The sequence below is a fragment of the Lates calcarifer genome, linkage group LG12, assembly GCF_001640805.2.
Source record: "Lates calcarifer isolate ASB-BC8 linkage group LG12, TLL_Latcal_v3, whole genome shotgun sequence".
In the NCBI taxonomy this organism is placed as follows: domain Eukaryota; kingdom Metazoa; phylum Chordata; class Actinopteri; family Centropomidae; genus Lates; species Lates calcarifer.
The window spans coordinates 11366559-11393998 of record NC_066844.1 but is presented as its reverse complement, the minus strand read 5'-3'; the positions used below and the strand labels follow the sequence as shown (position 1 = coordinate 11393998).

Below are 27440 nucleotides of genomic sequence, written 5' to 3'. Positions count from 1 at the left end.
TTCCTCTAATCCCACCAAAAATGTCAAATATATCTTTTGTGTCAATATTTTCTGTTGCTCACTGAAAATCCACTGTGCATGAATGATACAGTATAGACTGAATATAAGCTGCTTTAAATGTCCCCCTCTGGTTGTCTGTTATAACAGACATCATTTATTACTACTTGTTTCACCTTGCATGTGTTCACTGCTTCAAGCCTCTTCAGGACATCAGATCTCTTTCCTATTAAAGGCTTTATTTTAGCCATTATTATCTAACCTTGACATAATCTCCCATACAGGTTTAGGTACTTGACAAGGTTATGTAGTGATTGATGTTTCTGAATGGATGTCCTTGCTCTGAGTCTTTCCACTTCATCCATCAGTTTATGACAAACAAAATAATATTGATGGTATTTTGCTAAAAAGTTTCTTTAGGTTAGAAAAGCTCACATTTCCACCATAGATTTTAACTTGCAAGGTGAAGTTCAGGAAATCAGCTGTCATTGAAGACACTTGATTGACTATGCTGTTGATACAAGGTCAAATGTTACACAGTCAACGATAGGCCTATACCTTGTAACCTGAATTTATTGTTTACTGCTCTTTGACAGTGGCGTGGTAAACTAACTTCTGATTTACTACATTTCTCAAGTTATGTGTGATAGTCTACATTTGCAGTGCAGATATTCAGTTCCAGGGGACTAGGTTCCAGGCATAAAGGTCTGGTCCACAGGCCCCCTAGAATTACTGTCACGGGGTTCGGGTTGGCTCTATCTATCTATCTATCTATCTATCTATCTATCTATCTATCTATCTATCTATCTATCTATGGCAGGGTTTATAGCATAAGATGATGAACTTGTCAGGGTTTTGCTTTACTGTCAGGGTTTTGCTTTATTGCAATAATGAAGTTTGTGATGAAATACATTGATCTGAGAGATATATAAAGGTACATTCCACAGATTTTACACATGACTACATACCTTGTCTGTGAAAACAGTTGTACAGTGCCTTCTTCCTAACCCTAACCCAAGTCAATAACAGCTTGTTATTTCACACATTTAAAAAGCAGTCAGATCAGGTTGCTGTATTTTTTTGATTCCTCAAAGTAGTAGTTATTGAAATGTCACCAGGTACCACAGCACAGTTCACTTCAGCATTTTCAGCTTATTACAACAGTATAAAAGGTGTAGAGAAAGTCAGTAGATCTGTGTTTGATGTTTAGCCCCTGCAGTCTGGTGTGGCACAGCTGGTCGTTGCTCAACACCACCAGTTTTTATCCATTCATCGATACAGGTTAGTGTTTGTGCTCCTGTGAGTACCTAAAGATCCTTATTGATCTCAATATTTAAGGCAATACTTCACATGATGTAATAACTCTTGACAGTGAGAGTTGCTTTGTTTTTACTTAAAGGGTGAGCCCCTGATTAACGCACAGTGATTTCAGTGTCTATTGAGCTTGTTTGGTTTCACTTCATTCATTCATCACTTATAGTCATTTAATTTCTTCTAATCAAGATACATTGGTTCAGCCTTACAGCTGAATTGAGATATTTTCTGTGTTATGAGGGCCTTGAGTAGAGACAACTCGCTACACTTTGATTGCTGCTATAGATTCTCTCTCTCATAATTATAACCTGCCAGCAGTATCAAAGTTCACTTTTTCCATCTGTCACGTGCTTCTCACTGAAACGTAAAGCAATTGGAAACCCTCAAGAAAATGACTCTACACATACTAACCCTGTGTACTGTTTGTGTCTCTGTGTGTTACAGTGTGGAAGGTGATGCTCCAGGCAGCGAGGTGGGTGCCTCTGTGGACCCCAGGAGTGGCTACAGTTGTGTCCCAGTGACCCATAGCGGCGGGCTGGGCCCCGACCACCTGGACAGCCAGCTCTACGGACACATCTTGCTGCCTGGCCACCCACGGCCCCGTCGACCTAAGCTCCAGCATTCCCAGTCCATCCTCCGCAAGCAGGCAGAGGAGGAGGCGATTAAGCGCTCCCGCTCACTGTCAGAGAGCTATGAGCTCTCATCAGACCTACAGGACAAACAGGTGAGAGAGGCTGGGATATACAGTGGCGGGCTGTGCATTTCACACCTAAGTTTAGAATTAACTCACCTTTTAATACCATCATTATGATGTCACGGCTATAGAAACCATCACAATATACAGAAACACAGTATAACAGAACTTTGCATCACAGACAGGCATATCATGTACCCAGAATAAATGCCATTACCAAAGCAATGCTACAAAAACCTGATTAACACAATTCATTAGGCCTCCAAAACTGCAACCACAGTTGCTCCATAGAATCTCCAGCAGAAGCATCAATTTTAACTAATAAAATGACAAAAGCACAAACAATAAAATAGAGGTAAAATGCAAGCTACCCACCGAAACTGCTGATTGTTTGTAGACAAGTAAAACAAATGCTTCTGTCCAGTGGACATTCTCAGCCTAAAGTGAATTAAAATTGTGCGAGAAATACGACTGGGCAAGACCTGACTTTCAGCATTAGCCTCCATGGGGCATAGAAAAGGGCTGAACTGAGACACACAGGTAACCTCTACAACAGAGTCATTGAACTCTTTTTCCTCATTCAGCCATTGTTGGTTTAAAAAAACATGTTAGTATAGAATTTAATCTATACTAACATGTTTTAGCTTGTGCTAGTAGCTATAGATGTGGTTTGCTAGCTCTGACCAGTGCACTCTATGACCATCCAGTCAAATGACATAAAAATGCCAATGTCATGGTAGGCCTGCTAGATGGCCCCTGGTCTCACCAACTTGAAATTTGATTGGTCTGAAGGATCAGAGAGGCAACAGTTTCTTTGCCATTTATTTTAAATTGCAGGTGTGTGCACTGTTGACTCTGAAGGCATCAAGGCAGATTTCTGTTAACTTGGCAACACATAGCTGAAATCTGATTGGATAAAAGCTGTAACTTAAACAGACTGTATTAGAAGCAGCACGACCAAAAGAAAAGCTATGAGATAAACAGAATAGACTACTGGGAAAAATTTAATACATATAGTAAAATAATGGAAAGGACAACATATAGGACAAATGTAATTCAATGATTGTGACAGTGTTTAGGCCTGCAAAGAAGGACTTTCTGACCCTGACAGCCCACCAGTGGTTTATAACATGTTTCCAATAGATACATATCATGATAAAGGAAATTCATGCAAAATGAACATGAATTATCACCTGACCCTGCAGTTTCCCTCAATAACACCATGTGTTTTAGAATCTTTTGGCTTGTTGTTTTGGTTGTTTAGGCAAAAACTTTAGTTCACTGGTGAATTTTGTGGAATTTGACTTACCTTATTTTACAGTTCTTAAGGAATATCAGCCCAGTGGAGACCATCAGCTGTCGGGCAACAGGCACTGACTATCATAACAGACTTCTCTCGCCACTGATGCATCCGCAGATTGGTTTAGGACTGTATTGTTTATGGTCTATCAAGTAGTTCTATCTAGTGGCAGAGAGACTCATGTTTAAAACAGCACACACTGAATCTGTTCCTACAATACCTGTAGAAATAAAGAGAAATAGCTTCACAGAATTCAACAATAACTAAATGCAAAAAGTGGTACCCAAGGATATCATAAATGGACAATGTTTATTCAACATCTGACCAACAGTGTCATGTGCTTAGGGGCATTTTCAGACTATTCAACTTGTGTGCTATAAATCCACTGAGGAGACTCAAACCTAATGTAAGTATAGAACAAACACTTTGTGAGTAGAGGCAGATATTTACCACAAGGACAGGAAGGCCATTAGTGAGAACCATGTAATGTCATATCAGTAAGCTCCCAATCTAGCAATCAGCAAGCAAACAAAAAACATAGTTAGGTGTTAATAATCTATTGCTGGATAAAGGATGGTGATAGATCTGCGTTAAAAATATCAAAGGAAACATCAGCATGGAGTATGTTAGGCCCCTGTGAACAAGAGGCAAGAGGCCAAGCATGTTTGGTCAATCTTTCAAAATGTAGTTTTATTCTCTAATGTGCTTATGACATTGTCGCTCCTATTTTCTGAGAGGTAAAATGGTCCCATGGTGCCAGATATCAACACGAATAGGTGAGGCTGCCTTAACTGAGAAAATCTGAATTTGAGTTTTATTAATGTTGTGGGACTGACTTAAAGCTAAACCACAACAACCATTTTATTAATGTATTCTGTGTCTTCTTGGCCAGTTATATATTTGTTTCATAGGAGCTACAAAGTAGAAATCTTTCCAAGCCCAGTATTTTGGACCAGATCCAAAATGTGGATAGTTTGAACGGATTCAAATACACATGGGGATAGTAAGACAAGACAATACTTGTCATTTCACAGCTCTGTCTCCATCTGCCTAAAAAAGCATTCTTCTATGAGGACCATGATGCACCACAGAACTCAAACTGTGTCCACTTGGATCCATTCCGGTATTACACAAAACCCCTCTGAATTATTTATTAGAATTCTATTATAATGAACTACCAATGTAATGAATTGCAAGTAATAGTTTAATATTTTTATTACATCTTAATCTTATTTATAGATATTACATTATCTAAAGGTCACTCAATTACCTATTACTACCCACTGTTGTCGGGCTGAATCTCCTCAAGTACAAGTCATATAATAGTAGTCTGGTTTGGCCTCGTGGCCATACAGCTGTGTCCATATAGGAGGGACACTGGTCCTCTTGTTAAGCACTGACAGTTGTACAGTTGACAGTAGCCTTTTGTCATGAGACTCACTGTCATGATTCATGTTCCTTGTGGTCCTTCTGGTCCCCTTGGCCTTGGCCCCAAGAGAGAGAGCTAATGTAACCTAGCCCTGTCCTAATTATAGGTTCATCACCTCAGTGTAATGATCTATTTCTCAATCATTTCAGTGCAGTGTGCACCTGATTGATTTCTTAGTATGGTTATTGATTCATTTTACTTTTGATAAAATATATTTAAGCACTGTAACACTCATTCAGAGTTAAGTGGATTTTAATCTGTATTTTAGGACATTTTTTGAGTAAGCCTTTTGCTGTTTCTTATTGATGTCCACCAGCATAGCCATTATAAACATATTTGTCCTCTATCTAGCTTGTTCTTTCAGGAGCAATTCTTCATCATTATATAGGCCATTACCAGTTTATCAGTCAAACTATCAGTCACAGATCAACATTATCCATTTTCCCTGGGGGTCTATTTGAGTCTACTAAACCTTTAATTCCAGCCACTTCTAAATGGCATCTTCTCTCCTCTTGAGTGTTTTAAGCTGTGACAAAAGCAGATAAGACAACAGCACTATTTTTAAATCTGTTCGATCCATGTTTACCAGGTCTAATCTTACTTTAGTAGCCAAGGGAAATACACTTTTTTCCAATCATTTCTTGACTGAGATGTTCAAAAAATCTATCTCATGAGTAGCAAACACTCACCCTCAGTAAGGTTTCCTTTATGCTCTGGTCAGCTTATGCCAGTCTGCCACCCTGGAAGTTCGAGCACTCAGCTTGCATGTTCAATCACATGTTTAGGCATATTTTGGCAACTCGTAAGTGCTTGATGAAGTCACACACACACACACACACACACACACACACACACACACACACACACACACACACACACACAAAACCATGATACAGCAGTATCTTGCCCAAGGATGCTTCAGCACACAGACTGGAGAAGCCAGGGATTGAACCACTGAACTTTGATTAGTGGGCTACCTGCTCAGCCTCCTGAGGTGCAGCTGCCCCATGGCAACTGAGCCATCTCCACGCCGTGACCATGCTCTGTCTTCTGATTAGGACTGAGTTGCAGTTCTCCAGCAAAAGCCAGTAAAGGGACCTTGGGTTAAAGCTGTTACATCAAACTACTATTTCCAAGGTTAACAATGAACAATACAATTTTTACATCCACCTGTAAAGTTCACAGGAGCATTAGCATTTCATACGAAAGGATTCAAAGTGTCACTCTAACTTGAGTCCTGTAAAATCCAAAATACAGTATCTGTCATAATAATGTGTTCATCCTCTTTGTTTTCACTTTGGTTCATAGTGATAACTCACTACTGTTCCCATATGATTCTTAGAGGAATTTACAACACAATCTTTCCTTCTCTTCCTGCAGGTGGAGATGCTAGAGCGTAAATATGGTGGGCGTTTCATAACCCGGCATGCAGCCCGTACCATCCAGACAGCCTTCCGCCAGTATCAGATGAACAAGAATTTTGAGCGTCTTAGAAGCTCTATGTCTGAGAACCGTATGTCCAGACGGATCGTCCTATCCAATATGAGAATGCAGTTTTCCTTTGAAGGACCTGAAAAAGTCCACAGCTCCTACTTCGAGGGAAAGCAGGTCTCCCTAACAGATGATGGCACCAAAATTGGTGCACTGGTACAGTCAGAACATGGCGGGGAGATGAGTGTGCAGGCCAAGACACCCACAACACAGAGCGATTTCACAGATGCTATCACAGAACTAGAAGATGCCTTCTCAAGGCAAGTAAAATCTCTGGCTGAATCCATAGATGACGCTCTCAACTGTCGCAGTCTGCATGGTGATGACAGCCTCTCTGAGCCAGGGAGAGGTCACCAAGATATGGGCAGGGAAGTCAGCTGCCAGGTGAAACCCTCCCACAGCACCTCAGAGCATCGCAAACTAGATGAGATGACAGCATCTTACAGTGATGTCACCCTGTACATTGATGAAGAGGAACTGTCACCACCTCTGCCTCTGTCTCAGTCTGTAGACCGGCCCTCCAGCACAGAATCGGACTTGCGTCAGCGCTCCCTCAACTCCTCCCAGGACTATTGGTCGCTGGCTCATAAGGATGAGAAAGGAGACACAGACACCAGCTGCCGCAGTACACCTTCTCTGGAATGCCAAGAGCAGCGCTTACGGGTAGACCATCTACCCTTGTTGACCATTGAGCCTCCCAGTGACAGTTCAGTGGAACTGAGCGATCGTTCTGACCGCAGCTCTCTGAAGAGACAGAATGCTTACGACCGGAGCCCCAGCAACCAGCAGAGCAGCCCCAAACATATCAGCCACAGTTTGCCACCCCGTGGGCCTTCCAGAGAAGATGACTCTTCCCGTCATCGGCCACGACAACTGGAGGCCCACCTGGCTATCAATGGCACCGCCAACCGGCAAAGCAAGTCTGAGTCAGATTTCTCTGATGGCGACAATGACAGCCTCAACAGCACATCCAACTCCAATGATACCATCAACTGCAGCTCTGAATCCTCGTCCAGAGACAGTCTGAGGGAGCAGACGCTCAGCAAGCAGACCTACCACAAAGAGACTCGCAACAGCTGGGACTCACCTGCTTTCAGCAATGACATCATCCGCAAGAGGCACTACCGCATTGGCCTAAACCTCTTCAACAAGTATGTGCAGTCTACTACACAAGATCCATTAACAAACTGCCCACACAGAGTCAGACACAATCTGATACATTGCTGGGACTTTTTAGCCTCCGAATTTCACAGTTACACATTACATACTTAATGTGGTGGAAGAGGTTATGTAAATTAGATCCAGTACATTTGTTATGGCTTAGAGAATATTTTTGTTGAAGAACCCAGTAGGAAACTCTTCTGTCTGATAAATATGCTGTGATGTTGATTGAAACACAAGTATCGGCCTGTTACACTTAAGGTGCAAACGAGCCCAGGACTCATTCTGCCCCACTTCATCTTCATCTGAGCCTGTGTGATTATGTTTAATCAGAGATGATTGTGGATTTGGTTTCTGTCAGACCCAGCCATGAAGTGCTTTTTAATCATTTGTGATCAACACCACAGGGAGGAGGAGCTCATTCCAATCCACCACGTCCCTCCTTAAATCCTGTCCCTCATCTGACACACATTTGACCAAGGGCAGAAGTGCAGTGGGATAATCACAGATTTGGATTGTGTCCTCACCGTTCCCCCTTTTGTCTCTCTCTGTCTCTCTCTCTCTTCCCTCTCCTGTATTTCCAGGAAACCAGAAAAAGGCATCCAGTATCTGATAGAGCGTAACTTTGTTCCAGACACTCCAGTGGGTGTAGCCCACTTCCTGCTTCAGAGGAAAGGCTTGAGTAGGCAAATGATTGGCGAGTTCCTGGGTAACAGACAGAAACAGTTCAACCGAGATGTCCTTGAGTGAGTTTGCAGTGGTTCTGTGTTCTCTTTGACATATTTGTATATGCAGATGGAGGTACAGATGAAAACACTAAGATTATTTAAACAGACTTTGATTTAACTTGCTACCTATGCCAGTGCACAGAATTTTGTTTTATTTGCCTTCCAGGAGCATAACTATATCATCATTTTGTTGCAAATAACGTTGCCAGTTTGCAATCTGCTGTTAATCTTCTAAATACTACATAGCACCTCAAGTTACATCCAAGAAATAAACAGAAATAGAATCTACTCAGGAAATGGCTGTGATGCTCCCATAAACAAATGGATTCCATTTATATTCCACTGTTCTTTTAATAAGGAGGAGAAGTCATCAAGATTTTGTATTTTCCAGCACTGATTCTTTACATCATTCAAATAGCACCTCTACTTTATGCTTCAGACTGGACAGACGTATCTGAAATATACAGAAGGCATACCAGCTCTATCAGAGCCCATTGAGATTCAGTAGAGGATAAGGCCAGGAAATACTGTCAGTTTCAGTTTGACAGGCATTTCTAAAGGGCTTCTTGAGAAAATGTCTATAAATCCTGACATGTAAGGTATCAAGGCTCTGGAGAGCCAAGTCACAATCCCACAATCACTCTTCAGCAAAAAGTGCTCTGGCCCTTTATTCAAGGTAGTGTTATAATCATCAAAAATATTATGCATTAAAGCTGCACAAATCAATAATATGAACAATGGATCTACTTGTATTGTGAAACAGGATCACTCACTGTGATGAACCTAACTCTGGAATTTCTCCTTAGCTCTATGAAGCTTTTTAGCATATTTCAGTTCATTGATTTGGTTTTAAGGCCTGTTACTTTACTGTTATTAGTTCAGCCTCACCACTCTTACCAACCTTGTTTCCAGCTGCAGTACATAACAATTCATTGTATGCTATGTGTCCGGCACCAAAAAGCAGACTGATGAAGTTAGTAACTAGTCAATGAAAATAATAGATAATTTTGAAACTAAAGAGAAAGTTAAAGATCTCAGGAAATGATTTGCACCAAAACAGAGTTAAAAGGACCGCGATTTCCACACCACAACATACTGTATTACCATTACCATAAGCACAGTTCCAAATGATGTCATTATTGCATCCAGTCTACTGGACAAAATATGTAATATCCTTGGAGAAATATGCAACTGTTTGCTAACTTGTTTGCAACAATAACTTAAGTAAATAACTTAACTATAAGATGATAATAAGTTAAAGATGTGCATATATTATGCTTGCTGTGGAGTTCTTCAAGTGGCCAAAAAATACAAATTAAAAAAATGTACACACAGCAATGTAAGAACAACAGCATAACAGGCTGTACACTGAAAGAATTGAGTGAGCTGTATCAGGATACACTTTTACTTCTTCTGACTGTGTTGACATCTGATGTTTTCATGTCACAGATGATCAACAAAGAGTTGCCTGTTTTACCATAATGAAGAAGGTGTATTTTTTCACAGCCTTTAAGAGTTTCGATATTTATTGTATGCATGTGCCTACACACAGTATTCTATATTTTCCTAAGCAAATTGATCATCTTTACCACTGCTAACTGTGTGTTTTTCACCAGCTGTGTGGTGGATGAAATGGACTTCTCAAGTATGGAGCTGGACGAAGCACTCAGGAAATTCCAGGCTCACATCAGAGTCCAGGGAGAAGCACAGAAAGTTGAACGGCTGATAGAGGCCTACAGGTAAGAAAGTCCTCTGACAGCTAGCTAACAGATGACATGGCTTCATCTCCCAAACCAACTTAGACTCAGTGATGACTGGATCATTAAAAATCTCACCCCAAGTCATGTAGTTTCTCCACTGTAAAAAGGACTGTTTTGCAAATAGTTTCTTACACCAACTGATTATGAGACAGGTTAATCATTCCTTGGTTCATTGCCATGCCTCTTGCTTATACCAACGCTGTGTATATGATTAATGGATAGCACAAGCTAGTTTTGTACAGTTTCAAAAACACCATCTCTCTCAGACTGAGATCAGTAAAGCAGTGCAAAGCCATTTTAAATCCAGACTTTGTTCCACCAGATCACTGCAGAAAATTAGTTCAAAAAGTTGAGGAAATCTCCCTCAGGGCTGCTGATGGATGTTGTTTATTCCTCATTTATTCCTCCAAACCTCCATTAGAACATTGATGTCATACCCACAGAAGATTATCTTTGATCTGCACCAAGCAAGGACATTTTGGCCTATGGAAACACCAGTCACTGTTACTTTGGCGGGACAATGATAACTGACCATCTGACTCTTGCCTGCAGCCCAGTACAGATATGATCATGTGCTCACTTGGTGATTCAGGAAGTTGTGAAATGGCTTATCTGATTGCTGCAGGTTATATCGATAATCTTCACACACTAGTACTCAATCATTGTTTGATCTTTTGACTTGAGGCTATGAGACATTACTTATGACCACAGCTTAGATAGTGGAGAACTCATTATCAATATCAACATCAATACCCCTGTCCACAAGTGGTAGTAATCACTAAATGGGAAGCTTACTGATTTATTATGCCTTGAAGGGAAGTCCTGATACTGATGCTTTCTTGTTTACTGACAAATCAACAATTCAATTAGATTTAACGTTAGCATTGTTTTACAGCATGCCTGCATTTTTCTAACTCACAGTGAAAAGTTTTGAATTCTACTGACTTGTGTTAAAAAGTATTGACCATGTTAATTCAAAAAAGTTTGAAAGTAGTAGTATCTATTCATACCCACACTAATATAAGGGGCTCCATCACAGCAGAAAAATAAGTATAATTAGATTTTTTCGTTTTGGTAGTTACAATTTTGACCAAATAAGTACTTAAGTACACAAGCTAACATCCATCCATTATCTATACTGCCTATCTGTTAAGCGTCGCGGGGGTGCTGGAGCCTATCCCAGCTGACACTGCGGCGAGAGGCGGGGTACACCCTGTACGGATCACCAGTCCATAGGAGGGCCAACACTTATAGATAAACAACCATTCACACTCATATTCACACCTATGGCCAATTTAGAGTTACCAATTAACCTAGTATGCATGTCTTCGGACTGTGGGAGGAAGCCAGAGTACCCACAGAGAACCCACGTAGGCACAGGGAGAATATGCAAACTCTACACAGAAAAGCTGTGAGGCGACAGTACTAACCACTGCACCACCGTGCTACCCATAAGCAAACACCAAGGAAATATATATTGATTTCTTCACAAAAAATACATTCAGTTTATTTCAGTTTGACATAAAAATTTCTCTGTCCAATATTCTCTTTGCAGCCAACGCTACTGCATCTGCAACCCTGGTGTGGTGCGACAATTCAGGAACCCTGACACCATTTTCATCCTGGCCTTTGCCATCATCCTTCTCAACACAGATATGTACAGCCCCAACGTCAAGCCTGAGAGGAAGATGAAGCTGGACGACTTTGTTAAGAACCTTCGAGGTACTTTGTCCTCCCTCCCTGTGCCACGTCCAGCTTACTGTCACAAAGCTAATATTCTTCTGAGATATTACTTTATGGCCCCAAGGATAAATATTCACCTCAAATTGAGTTTTGTACATGCATTTTGCCTTGACTGGTTAATATTCAGTATTATTTTATAATATTTTATAATAATTATTTTATAATATTTATACTTAGTAGTCATGTCAAGAATGCTTTGCTGTCAAGGCATTTTTAGTTGCCTTCAACAGATTTTGAGGGTATTAAGAGGGGCTTTGTGGCATGGCTAACTCATTTCTCTGCCCATTGGAGAGTCAGTAATTAAAGTACAGTATTGAGTGGAGGAGTATTCATCCTCAGTGAGCTCTGAAGGACATTTCTGTCTGTACTGTGAGAAATATGTGCAGCGCTGCAGTATGTAAGCAAATTCAGGAGTTCATCAACTCTCATAAATCTGTGAGTTAATCATTAATCCTTCTCTTTTCTCTCTCTCTCTCTCTCTTTTCCTCTCATCCTCAGGAGTGGATGATGGGGAGGACATCCCCCGAGAGATGCTGGTGGGGATATATGAGCGGATTCGAAAGCGAGAGCTCAAGACTAATGAAGACCATGTATCCCAGGTTCAAAAAGTGGAAAAGCTCATTGTTGGAAAAAAGCCAGTAAGTCTCAGTTTGCCCTTGGGCTGCTGCATGTAGAGTGTGACTTCTTTTATCTTCCCCTTTATTCAAGACCTGAATCTAGCAGGAGCATGCAGAACCAAATTATCTAATTTACCTTTACACTGTCATGGAGAGCACAGGCAGCCAACATTCTCTAAAAAGGAAAAGAAATGAAAGAGCATGCTTTACCTGACCCTACTTTCTTCACTATGACACATCAATTCTTCAGGGCTGAAGACCTTTATGCTGAATGACTGTAATATGTCTTTTGCCCGAAGTGCTACCCAAGAAAAGTGCTGTCTGACAAGCTCTGTAATAATTCACTGACAGCCTCACACCCAACAATCTTGTACATGTTCACTTGGAACCCTACCCTTCCCTTTGCTCCATTGATGCCCTTTTCATCAAATTAACTCCACCATAGTGACACATATCAGGAGAAGTCCAGGGGACCTTGACAGTATCATAATCATTAAGGTTGACACAATCTGGAGATACAACATATTAAAAGGACACTTAGATATTTGCTCTGTGATCCATAAAACTAGCTCTAGACTGTAAATGTGGCCCATATATCACGTTGAACATTAAGTGGAATGTCTTTTCTTTGATGTATCGGGAATTTTAAAGCTCCCTTATGTGTTCACTGATCCTGGTAAAATGACATACTCTTGTATGTATCTCTCTCTCCATAGATTGGCTCTTTGCACCATGGTCTGGGCTGTGTAAGTGTTACTCTTTCTTTCATCTACATGTTAGGGTTGAGGGGAAATATCTGTAAAATACGTAGAGGCTTTCTGAAACAGATATAAAAATTGTAAGATTTGTAAAGATAGATTTTGTAAGGCAACAAAAGACCAGCTCAGAAATTATGGTGCATTGTGTGCAGGTACTATCCCTACCCCACCGGAGACTGGTCTGTTACTGCAGACTTTTTGAAGTGCCCGACCCCAACAAACCACAAAAGTTGGGCCTGCACCAAAGGGAGATCTTCCTCTTCAATGACCTGCTAGTGGTATGGCAGACATCATTCTTCTAGCACATTGAGAACACATTAGGGCATCCCACTGAAAGAGTTCAAACCACATTATATTCTATGCTTTATTCACAGGTTACTAAAATTTTCCAGAAGAAGAAGAACTCAGTGACGTACAGCTTTCGACAGTCTTTCTCACTTTATGGCATGCAAGTGCTACTCTTTGAAAATCAGTGTAAGTGCCATGGAAATGTTTGTATAGGTTTCAATATGCTTCAAACAAACTACTACTAAACATTCAAAACATCCCTTTTTTGAATGGCCACACTCAGGGGGGCTGTCACAGGGAGGTCAGTACTCAGTGAATTTTACAAAAGGGAACAACACACACTTTTAAACATTCACGGTATTGCTCGTGTTCCTCATCTTGTACACTTACCCAACCACAAACTTGCTTGTCTGATTGTAGGTCTCAGAAAATGACAAAACTTTATGGATATTCAGTTCTGACGTCAGCTAAGTATGGAGGGATGGGTTTCTGATGCTGTTCAACAATCTGACAAGGATTTTGTTGGAGGCTTACATACACAAAATAAGTGATAAAATAAGTGGTTACATTCAGTCAGTTATTACAACAACCATTATTGCTATAGAGTGGTCTGTATTCTGTGTGTATAGGGATTTAAATGTTGATATCATCACTTTAGATTATCCCAATGGAGTTCGCCTGACCTCAGCTATTCCCGGAGCTGACATCAAAGTGCTCATCAACTTCAATGCACCCAATCCTCAGGACCGCAAAAAATTTACTGATGACTTGCGAGAATCAATCGCCGAAGTCCAAGAGATGGAGAAGTATCGGATAGAATGTGAGTAAAAGTTTCCTTTTTATGTGGAAGTTTGGCATTATTAAATATAATATGACTCATTCACCTTTATGCAAACATTATATGTGGACATGTGGAATAGTGTCTACTTTCCATATGTTCCCCTTGCACAGCTGAGCTAGAAAAACAGAAAGGGGTGGTGAGGCCCAGCATGTCCCAGAGTTCTGGGTTAAAGAAGGAAACAGGAAACGGCAACCTGAGCCGAGCGAGCCTCGATGACAGCTATGCCATTGGCGAAGGTTTGAAGAGGAGCGCCCTCAGCAGCTCCCTACGTGACCTCTCAGATGCAGGTAAAATCAGGGATTGCCATGGTAACACACTATCTCATGTCTCATCCGTCTGCTAGACAAAGTACAGTGTATACCCAAGCTGAATGCTGGCATGATACTATTCACTCCTTTTTGAGGTTAATTGCCTTGGAAACTAGCTCCTGTTCCTGTACAGTTTTGACTTGGGTGCTCATGCAGAGTCTCTGAGCCATGAAGCCAGTGAAGCAATGAGATGGGGATGGGTGTGTTTGTTAATGGACCAAGGTGTAATTTACTAGAGGCTATCAACTAATAATCCTGCATCACCAGTGGGGGACAAGGCAGTGCTATGTAGGTCACTGCGATCAATTTGAGCGTCTTAGCGGTAAGAGGAATTAATGTTGTGCAGTTGATTCAGAAAGGGTGGAGTGAGCTGCCTTGGCAGTGCAGAGCCGCTCTGCACAAACATTCTTGGTGACGTCAACACTGGATTCAGACAAGTAAAGCAACACCGCAGAGAAGGAGAATGAATTGAGCTGCTTGTTTGATCACTGCTTTTGATGCTTGAACACATTCTAGTGATAACCTTTATAAAGCCCAATCACAACTGGATTTTTGAAGCGTATGGAATTTAGTAGTTGTGGTGAGAACTACTTAGCCTTTAACAACAGTTGAAACACATCTTCTGTGGCTCTGAATTTGTTCTGTCAAGTTGAAGAAAATAAGCCTGTAAATGTCATTCTGATATCATCAGAGTGTTCTCACCTTGGTCTCAGAAACTGCAAATTTTTAACAGAAAGCTTCCATTAGAAACTGGCTGCATGGAGTTTGAAAGATGTGGTCAGTAAAATAAAATTAAATGTAAATTGGATGCACAATGCAAAATGAAGGATCCAGTGTTTTTGGACTGAGACTTATACTCAAGGCCAACATTCTGAAAATCCTGGCCTCTACTGCCATTCTTTTTTTATTTATTTATCTTTGTCTTTTAAACCTTGCAATTTAATGGACATGAAATACAAAATAGCTGAAATTCCTTTTAATGCAGTGAGGTCTCCTGCCAGCTGTGCCTGAAGTTGCTGTGTAGATATCTAAAGAAATGATCAACCTAGAGTTATCCCAGAGGCTGTCCTTGTTGTGGAGTTGTAGTAGTGACTTGCTTCTTCGCTTTCTATAAGTCTTTATTCAATTCTCTGTGCTGAACCAACAGTCTGCTGTTAGTTAGCTTGTGTGTTACCTTTGTCACCTTAGGGTACTAGTGCCCTCCCATTCTAGACAAAGGGATATATGAACCCTCGCGTGATAACCAGGCGTGTCTAATCTATCATGTTACATGTTCTGGGCAGGCAAGCGTGGGAGACGCAGCAGTGCAGGATCACTAGACAGCAATATGGAAGTAAGTAGGACATAACTGATGTCGAGCTGTCCTCTAACTTAATGTTGTTCATTCACACACGTGTTTGCAATATTTTTCCTTGTACTTTTGAGTTTTCTTTTCTGCTTTAGTGGTGTTTTTGTTGTGAGCACCTTGGACACTATGCATGCACTGGGATGAACAGGAATGATCTGCTGTGGCTGACAAGTTAACCCTTCTTGTACACAGCATGGCATGACTAATAATTGTCCTAACTGTCATTAGGGCTGCTCTGTGTTGATGTTAGACTCTCACCTTTGAGTCATCCTCTCCTGTTTAGTGGGTTAGATTTTTTGTAATTTTCTGAATTTTGTCCTTTTTCTGTTCACTCAAAGTAAACCTTGCTGTGCTTTGTCAGTTCCAACTACTGCATGCTCACAGTTTGGAGTGACCAACTGCAACTGCTTCTTCTTATTGACCCCTGACCTTGACAAAAGTCCCTCACTTTTCCTTTTAAATTGGACTGCAATGAAAAAAATCTAAGCGTGGAGGCACCAGAACATGTTGAACAATCTGTGTGACCATGGCCATTGGTATGTGGCTAACTGAATTAACTTGATTTAATTGTTGATAATGCTATATTTTTCATACTGTCAACAAATTTCCACTAAAAGACTAAAACCAACAGTATGTTAGTTCATCTCTTAATACTTTCTACATTGTCTGTGGTGCTCAGCATGAAGCCCATTAGTTCCAGCTGAAGATATAAATAATGAAAAAACAGGTAACATTTTTTTAAATGTAGTCTTCGTTACGTGACATAGCTGGGCAGCTGAGTTTAATTAAGCTACCTTAAGGTCTGGATTAGTCATCAGTATTCAATATAAGTAACTCAATGTTTATGCCAACAGAACCCACACAGAGTGCAAAGATTAATAACCTGCATTCCATTTGTTTTGGGTTCTTATTTAACTTTTCACTGTTCCTCTTGCAGCACTACTAGAACTTTTGCTTGCTGCTGGTGCTATGAAAAGTTACATGAAGATTACTGTGTAACATGTATCAATGGATTATGCTCTTTTTCTTTCTTATCTTTTTGAACATTGTGGTCCTTTAAAAAATGTATAATGCATGGCAGAGTATATAACTGATACCTTAAAAAATAGTTTCTCTCTTTACCATCATAGCAGGCTAGTTGTCCAACAGTAATCCTTTCTTTGTAAAATTTTTTGGGAATTATTTCTAACAAATTCTTTAGAGCTTTATGTACAAACCATTGCAAGGGTCAGACTGCTCTATCAGTTCACTCAAAGGTATTGAATGATAAGTAATGATTTATGGAAACATATGAGCACATCAAAACTCAGAGATTCCAGACATTTTTGATTTTGTAGTCAGTTTGCATGTTACGCATGGCTCTTACATGTAAGCTTCATTTCTTTAACATAAACTTTTGTGATTGTTCTATAATTCTGTATTACTATTCTTTTATTCCTCATTTTTGTTTGTTTGTCATGCTGAATGGGGATTTAGAAACATCAAAACATATCAATTAGGTCAGTAGTGCACTTACAGTGTACCAGAACTTGTCAGCTGAATTTAGTTATGCATACAAATGTGTGTTCTGTATGCAGTCTGGGGCTTAACATTTTTGTTTAAAGCCTTCAAAGTGGGGGCACATGAAAATTCAATATGGTACTTTAACCTTGGAAACCAGATATAACAGTGACAGGAATTCACAAGAGTATCAGCAGGCAAATAGAGAGTCTGAGAATGCAAAGCTATTTGTCTGTTCATGACAGTGCAGATTTTCACAAGCTCAGCAAGCTGAGCCACCAATCCATTTAGAAAGAGTCTACCGCACAGTGTTAGAATGTATAGACAAGGCAGTGAACCAGAAAAGGAAATGGAGACTGTTTTCCACAAGGCAACACAAGCAATCTCATGCGATTTGAGATCAGCTATAGCTGGTCATGCAGTTAATTGTGTGTTTTCTGCTGTTTCCCACTGGATAACACATGTAGGCTTTCTGCTGTGTGTCTGTTGTGCTCTGACTGTCCTCTCTCTCTTCCAGGGATCCATCATTAGCAGTCCTCACATTCGGCGGAGAACACCCTCCAGTCGAGACTGCCCATCCCGCCACAGTGGCCAGTCCCTGCCTAACTCCTCCTCTCTGCTTGGATCTTTGTTTGGAACTAGGCGTGTAAAGTCCCCCAGCCCCACTCCTCAGCCCCTGCACCCCACCCTCATCTCCCATACCCCACACCCTGTCAACCTGCACCACACTGCCCGGGGAGAAACAGACACACCGGTCCCCATGCTCCCACACCACACCCAATTCTGTCACATGACCCAGAACCCCCCACCTTACCACCACCACCACCACTACCACCCACCAGCCCATTTGCAGCACCCTCCACATCAGTTCCACCCACCGCCATCTCACACCCAGCAGCCACCTTACCAGCCTCACACACAGCACAGTCACGGGAGCCACCTGGCACATTCCTCCCACCCTGCTCATGGCCCCCACCACCATGGGCCACCACCGCCACCCACCCAGGCCCCCAGCAGCACCAAGCCCAAGCACAGTGGCATCAGTACAGTGGTGTGAGGCACATGGGGGCAGGGGTTCTGTGCTCTCTGACTGATCTTTGATTATTCCTCTGAGGCTCTCAGCTGAAGAGACAGTTGCACTGTGTATTGCTGGTTTGGGGATGTGAAGCCAGACAAGATCCTACATCTCATTCAGCAGTTTTTGTTACACTCGTCACTGAGGCAGTTTATTCAACCCAAACATTTTTTTTTCCTCTTGCTCCTTTGATTTAATTTCAGGTAATAAATTATGTCTGCCTGCTTCAAGAGCAACAGACAGCAAGGCAAGAGCATGCACAAAGACCACAACTACTGTTTCTCCTCAGTAAATAAAGGAACATGATCAAATATCTCACTTACTAGTATTTTACAGAAGAAGTAAATAGCAATCTTGACTTTAATGTCTACAAAGTGATTTTCTCTAGTGTGAGGGTTGTTTGGCTGAACACAGACAGGCAGACAGACATATAGACAGTCAGCCTAAGCAGTAGCTGTAAAAGTATTTAATGTAGCAGTAGCTCACAGTGCACTGTGATATCTCTGTTAACAGTGATTAATGTGCCAATTATTGAAGCATTTACTGATTTAGTCACAAAAATCGCTTTACGTATATTGTGCATAGTATTTTGTAAAAATGATAATATCAGCTGTTATAATTATTACAGATCAAATGGCATCAATTCAAACTCTCAGAATTATACTTGCACATAGGTGGCGTAGTTTCACTGTTAAGAAACCAATCAAAGCTTTTATTAGTTAGGCAATTCAGTAAACTGGAATACTACTGTAAATGGTTGCCTTTGAGTTAGAACTGTTAAGACTGTTGAAGGCTGGTGCACACCAGTTTGCATACAGTCTCATCCATTGCACTTCATTGTTTGGAGTCATCTCTCCTGCTCTGGAAAAAGGAAGCCACAGTGAGCTGCTGAGCAAACAGATTGATCTGGATGTCCACCCTTCAGTACTGGCTGCTTGTCCGTCGTCATTTTATTTTTTTAAACTATTTTTTTAGAGTCCAATAAACAATATGAAATTCTCTATATGTTCTACTGCAACCTGGTAGGATTCTTCAGGTCAATTCTGCAGGAAGAGGAGAGGGAGATTTTTGATGTTTTTCATGGAAACTGAAGGAGTCTGTGGAAACTGTGTAGCAGCAAACAGCAACATGACTATCCAAGTGTCTCTCCTGATATGGAAGCTCTCAGCTGGCTGAGTGTGCCCTGTTCCTCTTTAGTTTCATTGTGTGTCTCTTAAGCAACAAGCATGTGGTGCAGTGCTGTTCAGACTCCCTTGATCTTAGTTTGTGCAAGAGCCACACAGATGTCACAGTACAGAAATCAATAATTATCACTCTGTGATGGTGATAGCACTGTTACACTTCACTCACCACAAATGACAGTTTTATATCAGTCTGACATATTATGGGATGGCTGGTTGTACTTCCCAGCTATCCTGGGCACAGTATCTGTTGTGTGTGCAGAGCGGAGGCAGAGAGCTGGTGTGCTGGAGCATAGTTTTCTGTTCAAAGTGATAGACACTGCACTTGTTTTACTTAGTTGATATCAGTGGCAAAAGTTAGTCTGTGTCCACTTAAAGACTATGAGATGGATTTTTAATTTGTGCAATATGTATTTATTTTTTTTGTCTAAGAGCAATTGCAATCTGGTGGTCATTCTTTTCTTTTTTTTTATTAATTTTGTCCTCTTTTTCCTCCCAGTCCTTTGTCATTTTTTCCTCAATCTATCAGACTGTACATTGATTTGGAAGGACTGGACCTTCCACATTGATAAAGAATGTCAAAGAAAATAACTGCATGTAATGTATTTTGAGGGTATTTTCTAGCTATTGTATATTCCCAAACTATATCAGAGTTCCACTTGACAGTTGTTAAAAATGAATGGTAGAATAGATTTGACTTCTTTAATTATAGCTAACTGAAGTCAACAATGTATCTGTGTCACTCCAGGGGATAACCAAATCTTTATCTTTCACTGATCCACATACAGTAGTTAAATGGATCTTAGTGTACAACAGTAGTTGTAGCTGGATTATATCACAGCTGTCAGAGGTAAGTTCTTTGCCAATAAAAATTTGCAGCCAGTGTGATGAAAGATGTTCTCTGTCACCTGTCAAAGTGATAATTGACAGACAGCAATGAGTATAATGAATGGAGCTCTCTTCATTTATCATCTGTCTCTGTCAATGGCTCTCCCATTACTGTTGTCAAGTGATATCCAGTAGATCAGTGTTCTTAAATAGGCTTACCTCTTTCCCCAAGTTTCTAGTTTTCAACCTACCATCTTCTAATAAGGCCCCCCTCACAATGGGTGTATGAGTTGTAACTAATTAAATTCATTAATCAATTAAGTTAAAAAACTGTCAGCATTTCCAATGATTAATAAATCCTTCACTCAAGTTTTACACATCCATTCACAAGAACATCTTTTGGGTTGTCAAGTTGAGAAAAAATTCCTGAGACTGGTGTTTATCCTTCAGCAAATATTAGTCAGTCATTTACATGTATAAATGTAAAAATGAATAAGTCACTGTTATATAGATTTTAGAACAGTATTTTTCCAGAAGTTAAATGTTACCCTGGAGTTGTTGACCACTGTGTAGCGCTGTGGAGGAATGTTTATACAAGTGAGTCCCTGTTTTATTTGTACTATGCGTGCACACAAGAAAACACATACATGCTCCTAAGTACATGTAGGATGCAATACACTTTCCTGTCTCCCTAGTCCCTCATTGAAATTCTCATAGTAAAAAATTATTTTTTTTTCTAACTTAATTGATCACAAGATGAGATGCATAAGGATCTGGGTGGAAAAACTGCTGGAGGAGGATAAACACCTGCTAAAGAGATTTTTCACAACTTGGCAGTGCAGATGTTGTCCTTATCAATGGCTTAATACTGATCTGTAAAGCATTAGTATTTCATTGTCATTAATGAAACTACTGCTTACAGCCTCCTTATAAATTCTTTATAAATGGTGTCTCATTAGAAAGTAGTACCATTTCAAAATATTCATGATTCAAAATGTATTTTGCCATACTTTATGCACTGTTACTATAGAATCTAAAGTTTGACTCCAATCTGTCAAATATACCACTTTCACTGTTTTTAATTCAGTGCAGATTATGTTCTACGGAGTCAGGAAAGTGCCAATATTGCATTGTATTAACATTTTAAATCAGTTTTAGACCAAATAAATTGGGGGCCAAAACAACCCCACAATTGACCAATCAGAATTTCTGTCATCTGACAGCATCTGATTACTAACTATTTATTATGGAATAATTATGTAAACGTGGCCAAGAAGGACCCTAGCTTCATGAAATATTGATAGTTCTCCAAATTATGTCCAAGCAAAGTGTTTTCAGTTATGATTCTCCAGTTCCTTCAGAAGACTGATCTATTGTAAAACCTGGTCCAGATTCTGTGTGAGGTGCTTTGTTGCATGCCATTGATGCCTACAATTTTTTGTTTTGTTTTGTTTTGGTTTGGTTTTTTGTAAGTGTTGTTCCTTTGAGCAGTGGGCTTGACTAGACCCTAAACTTTCAATGTAGTTTGGATTTGTCTGACTGATGCTTGTTTACATTTAGATCATTTCTGGCCTGCTAGTGTCTCTTTTCATTTAAAGTTGTGTCATCCTTCTCCATCATGCATTTCATAGTTATTTTCACTGTTCAGTATAAAGACATGGCAGTATTCTGCTGAGTGTAAATTGCAAATCCACCTTGGGAAATCTAAGGTTATTTGACGAAATAAAGAGGGTTTGAAAGGGAGGACATATTTTAACTGTGGGTAGGAATCAAAGAATGATCAAATATATGTAAATAGTCTGTAAATTATTATTATTGTAATGATTATTATTATTATTACTACTACTACTACTACTACTACTACTCAATGTCTGCAGTTACATTGAAGGTGCATTCCTGCTCCCCTCTGATATTTACATAATCATCAAACTGCTTCTCTCTGCCTCCGACAGAACTGAATTATCATATGATCTAGAGATGAACAGCCAACTGTTACACAGTTAACACTGCTTTTGACTTATTTCCTGAGACACTCCTGTTCTCTCACACTGACAGCCCAAAGAGAAGGGAGGAGTGCTCTTATTTTATTATGCATTCTGTTTCTAAGTAGACAAAACCCTATTGATGTAAAACTAGTACTGTGACGATGTTGAGAACACAAAATAAAATGATATACTGTAAAACCTGAGCTCCCTCTGAGTGTCCCTGTTCTATCACACTGCAGTTTCCTGGTCTCAGTCGAATGATTGGGTAAGTGTAGGAATCACATTTTCCGTAGGCTTTTCTACTTCAATGTGGTGCTATAGAATCCTAAGACCACACTTCCCATTGTAGTAGTGGCCCCTAGAGTCCTAGCAATACCCCTGTATAGGGTTTTCTTCCTAAAAGTGGTTCTGTAATCTTGGGCCCACACTGTAATATACTTCTCTACTTGAAAGAGTCTTCCTGGAGTCCTAGGATCATACTTTGCCTTGAGATGATTTGTTGTGATATGGCGCTATATAAATAAAATTGAATTGAATTGAACTGAATCTATCTTAAAGTTGTCTTACAATCCAGACTGCACTTACTGCAATTGGCTTCCTGCACTCATATAGGCTTTTCTACCAAAAAAGGGAAGTGGTCCTTTAATCTTGGGACCACACTTATACATGCTTTACGTGACAGAGTTTACTCTCTTACTGTAGGACCTCAGTAAGACAACAAAATTGGTGAAAACAATAACTATAATTCAAGGTTAGGGTTAGGGTTAGAGTAGTACTCTCCATAACAAGTGAATTAACCTTTGTGAGTAAAATACTGTAGGTGGAGTTCCCCTTTAAAATCTTCACATTCCTTGAAACAATACTGAGGACTCAGTATTGGCTATATGGTCCTGCCCTGAAGTAGCACAAAACATTTTTGTATCTCACGTCCTTAGCTATACAGCAAGTTTTTGTATCAACATAAACTACATTTTCTGCTGATTAAGGTCAAAACAGCAGTAGCCTACACTAATTGTTTTCTCAGTCTTACACAACCAACATGCCTGGCTGCTTGCCTGACTGTGGCAGGTGGGCTGAGTGACAGTTTGCCCTGTTTGTCTATCTGGCCCTTGAGGTTAGAGCTAAAAATAGTTCGCAGCTTTGAACGCCACAGCATCATTGTCAGCAGAACTACGTCCCCGCGTAGCTGGGATGGACCAACACAGGGCTTCATTTCCTCTGCCAACAAAGAATGGTTTGCATTTTAAAACTGTGACACTTGGACCTTTTCAATTCTTTGGTAACTGAAATTGCTCATTTACATTTGTACAATGCTCTCAAGAACCCCCCCCCCCCCCCCCCCCCCACACACACACACACACCCAAAATTCCACATCATTGTGCACACAGTTGGTATTTGTTCGTTTACCGTCGATGCTTAGTAGTTCCTTTGCACATTGCACCACCAACTGGTGACCTCGCAGCATTGTTATGCTATGTTCAGGTGCTATCGGAAATAGCCCCACAGCAAAGCCAGCGTGTCATGTCAAAAGTTTCAAATTTTATAATATTTAAAAAAATCGCTGGAATTATACATTACATTTTCACATATACATAGGCTACCCAGTGCAGGGAGCAACGAGTTATTAAATCCGTGATTTGTGAAGGTAAGTTAATTAATCTTTTTTGCTGTCGTTTTTGCATTTTTATGTCGCCAAATTAATCAGCTATAAATGTTGAAAGCGTTAGACCAAGGGCCATTCGTATTAATTATGAATAGGCTTCATTCATTTTAATTTCACTCAAACAAATTATGTGAAAATGAAGCTCCCGTTTACGAGGGTCTTTGAAGGTATTATCTAACCGTCTGTGTACGCCATCAGCATGAGACAGAAACGGGTGAAAGGTATCCGGCTGTGTATATGCGAGTGGAGTAGATGAAGTAGAGTACAGGTTCATCGTAGGAGAATGATGAATGTAAACAGATTTATCGTCTTGTCTAAATCTATTCAAATCGGAAAGCGGCTACTCGCCTGTCATGTGAGGCATGCTGGGAAAGAAGTGCCACATTTTCAGCAGCAGAGGTCTATTAAAACCCACTCAAGAAACCTCGCTTATGCTAAGGATTTGTTCCTTGGTCAGGGTGAACAAGGTAAGATTCGAAAGTTCGTGGCTTCAAACGCGGCGAGAACAGGGCTTGTATATTACAGCCCATATACAATAACATGACTGAGTAATGTAACGCTCATGTTGCACCTGCGCTCATTAACTAAACAGCATCGCGGTGTGTAGGGAGAAAATACAGATGTAAAGGAGGGGTGCTCAGTTACACCCACACACTTCACGGGTCTGTCTACTACTTCTATGTATACTAGTATGGTTTGGAATTATGACTAGGTGAGAAACGAGACTGCATTAATGAAAATGTCCTTCCAGCAGGCATGTTAGCTTTAGGCTATAAGGGTGACATATAGATAAAACACTTTGTGAAACTGCCCAGAACATTTGTTTGTACGAATTAAGTTGAAATGGCTGCATGTCTCAATTCCAGACTTGTGCCAATGTATTCGCTCCTATGGTTCATTCACAGTCACATCTTCACAGAGCTTGGACTCCACTGTTGCGATGAACATTTTTATATTGAAAACAGTCAGACTAGTCGCACAACTGGAAAGTTCCATCAGGAAGTTACCAGTTGTAGGACTATTTCGGGTTATAGGACTAGTCTGTGACTAGTCACTGGTGATCTGTAACAGCTGTTAATAGTTAAACTTCCTGATGAAAGTTACCAGTTGTATTCAATCATAATCACTAACAAGGAGATAAGAGGCCATGCCTAAACATTACATGACACATGGAGGCCCTGAAAACATGAAATCTTAAGTGTACCTCCATAACATTAGTATTCATAATCAACTAAGCAACATTCCAAAGGTAAAGTTTAGAAAAAGAAATTGTTGCATTTTAACAATTGTGACTCTCACAAGCTGAAGCCAGTCATCTCCCCCAGGGCTGTAGGTGTGAATTGTTTGACAACATAAGCCAACAACTCCAGGTCAGCCAAAAGAAAATACGTTTAGTGAAGTATAGTGATATTTAAGTTAGTTAGTCTCAAGAAAGTCCCAAAGTGTAAAAGTTAGACCTCAGATGTCCATTTATTACTGTAAAAACACATATTGCAGCAACATGTCAATTTATGGACTTCATCTGCTTTTTCCTGGTCCAGTGATAATTTTCAGTGTGGACTATGACAGCCAGCAGAGCGAAATTATAAAAGCTGTTATTCTGGTGTAGTTGTTTCAAAGGTCACTGCTGAGTCAAAAAAAAAAAAAAAACCTCATAATTCAATCTAAATGTACAGTAATATTTATGTGACAAATCTTTGAATACGATCTGTCTTGAAATTCTCTAGCATGTGGCATACTATTAGATGTAGTATATTTTTTACAGTCTATGGGGTAAGTACATACACTAAAATCAGGTGTCTGAGATGTGATGTGGATGAGGCATTGATGAATGTGATTTTTGTCTGCTAAATTCAGTGAAAAATCAAGATTCTCATTTTCTCTCACGTGGTGTTTCTTTTGACTGATTACTGGAATGTAATCAGGAATGAGCATGCAGTCCTGGCATCTGAACTCGGAAGTAAAAGACTTGTACACATCTTTTTTTGTTGAAGCTGGTAGTTTATTTTCTAAAATAGTCTGTGTCTTCTCTAGGCTGAAGTCTTCCCTTTTCCAGAAATTGAAATGAAGAGGTAGAGGAGCTCAACCAGCTTGTTGCACCGGTGGAAAAATTCTTTAATGAGGAAGGTGAGTGAGAAGATCTGGTAGATGCATCATCTTGCAGTCTGTTGGGAAAAAAATATTGAAACTTTCAATATTTTATTGAACTTCTGTGAGCTATATTTACTGTACTTCACTAAACATATTTTCTTTTGGCTGCCCTGGAGTTGTTGGCTTATGTTGTCAAACATTTCACACCTACAGCCCTGGGGGAGACGACTGGCTTCAGCTTGTGAGAGTCACAATTGTTAGAATGCAACAATTTCTTTTTCAAAACTTTAGTTTGATTTTTTTTTTTTTTTTTTTTTTTTTTTCAGTTGACTCAGCAAGAATAGACAGAGAAGCCAAAATCCCCCGGAGACTTTGAATGGATTGAAGGAGCTTGGACTGTTTGGAATCATGATTCCTGAGGAGTATGGTAAGATGATGTGACCTGAAAGCATTTTGTAAATGAATTATTTTACATTATTTTGAATTCAGTTTAGTAATTTGGGTTTTACCATTGAAATGTAAGGAATGTCTTAGCTAGTAAATAATAATGTGAGAATCGCTTGCCAGGAAACATTTGTAGCATTGTTCAAATATACAAACCTATGTATGTATATTATAAACATTTATGGTAGATGGGCCAGACGGAATCCTCTCTCTCAAAAAAGCACATGAAGTTTGCAAAAAGCTCTTACTGTGAGAATCAAAAATTCTCTGGTCTGATGAAACAGACTGAGAAGAGATTGAGCTGTTGGGCCTCAGTTCTAAGAATCTAAGCATGATTTAAGCATAAGGCTGCAACAGTTAATACGCAATCTTGAGTTTACGGCACCACGGCTGTTCTAGAACACACATACAACTCAGAAATACAGTCCTGCTGTGTTAATAACTCATATTGAAGACAGTGTCTCCTTTTTTTTCTTCCCAGGGGGTCTTGGATTGTCCAACACTATGTATGCACGACTGGCAGAGATCATCTCATTAGATGGCTCTATTGCTGTAACATTGGCTGCACATCAAGCCATTGGATTGAAGGTAAAAATAAATAGTGAAATAGAGTTGTATATAAAACTTTTGGCTCATCATCTACATGTCTGTTTTGTGGACAAACTGAAGACAAATGTCACCTTTAGTCTATGATTATAATACCAGTTGTAACATTAAATGAGGTGTTTGATATGTTTTTAGGTCCACGAGATTCTAACAACAGTTTTGGGTTTCAGGGATTCTGATAGCAGGGAATGAAGCCCAGAAGCAGAAATATTTGCCCAAACTGGCCTCTGGAGAACACATTGCAGCTTTCTGTCTGACAGAGCCTGGCAGGTAAAGACAAGTTGTTTAC

The 27440-nt window shown here is 40.1% G+C and overlaps 2 protein-coding genes across 6 annotated transcripts in view; both read left to right on the top strand.

Annotated features, from left to right (window-relative positions):
• Positions 1 to 27440, top strand: part of iqsec1b (IQ motif and Sec7 domain ArfGEF 1b) — a 72639-nt gene that overhangs the window by 37652 nt on the left and 7547 nt on the right. For 3 of the 5 annotated variants that reach the window (XM_051074803.1, XM_051074804.1, XM_051074801.1), the window contains exons 2-14: positions 1756 to 2035; positions 6115 to 7376; positions 7971 to 8132; positions 9731 to 9853; positions 11430 to 11596; positions 12116 to 12255; positions 12951 to 12980; positions 13145 to 13270; positions 13367 to 13466; positions 13939 to 14100; positions 14232 to 14408; positions 15713 to 15762; positions 17795 to 22549. In XM_051074803.1, the coding sequence (XP_050930760.1) occupies positions 1756 to 2035; positions 6115 to 7376; positions 7971 to 8132; positions 9731 to 9853; positions 11430 to 11596; positions 12116 to 12255; positions 12951 to 12980; positions 13145 to 13270; positions 13367 to 13466; positions 13939 to 14100; positions 14232 to 14408; positions 15713 to 15762; positions 17795 to 18334 (3319 nt within the window). In that variant the 3' untranslated portion in view covers positions 18335 to 22549. Of the gene's footprint in view, positions 1 to 1755; positions 2036 to 6114; positions 7377 to 7970; positions 8133 to 9730; positions 9854 to 11429; positions 11597 to 12115; positions 12256 to 12950; positions 12981 to 13144; positions 13271 to 13366; positions 13467 to 13938; positions 14101 to 14231; positions 14409 to 15712; positions 15763 to 17794; positions 22550 to 27440 lie in introns of those variants that run through there. The other 2 variants (XM_051074802.1, XM_051074805.1) reach the window with 2 other exon arrangements.
• The window catches only part of acad9 (acyl-CoA dehydrogenase family, member 9), a 23364-nt gene continuing 22001 nt past the window's right edge, over positions 26078 to 27440 (top strand). Inside the window, exon 1 of the mRNA XM_051074806.1 lies at positions 26078 to 26137. The gene's annotated coding sequence lies outside the window, so the exon portion shown is untranslated. The remainder of the gene's footprint in view (positions 26138 to 27440) is intronic.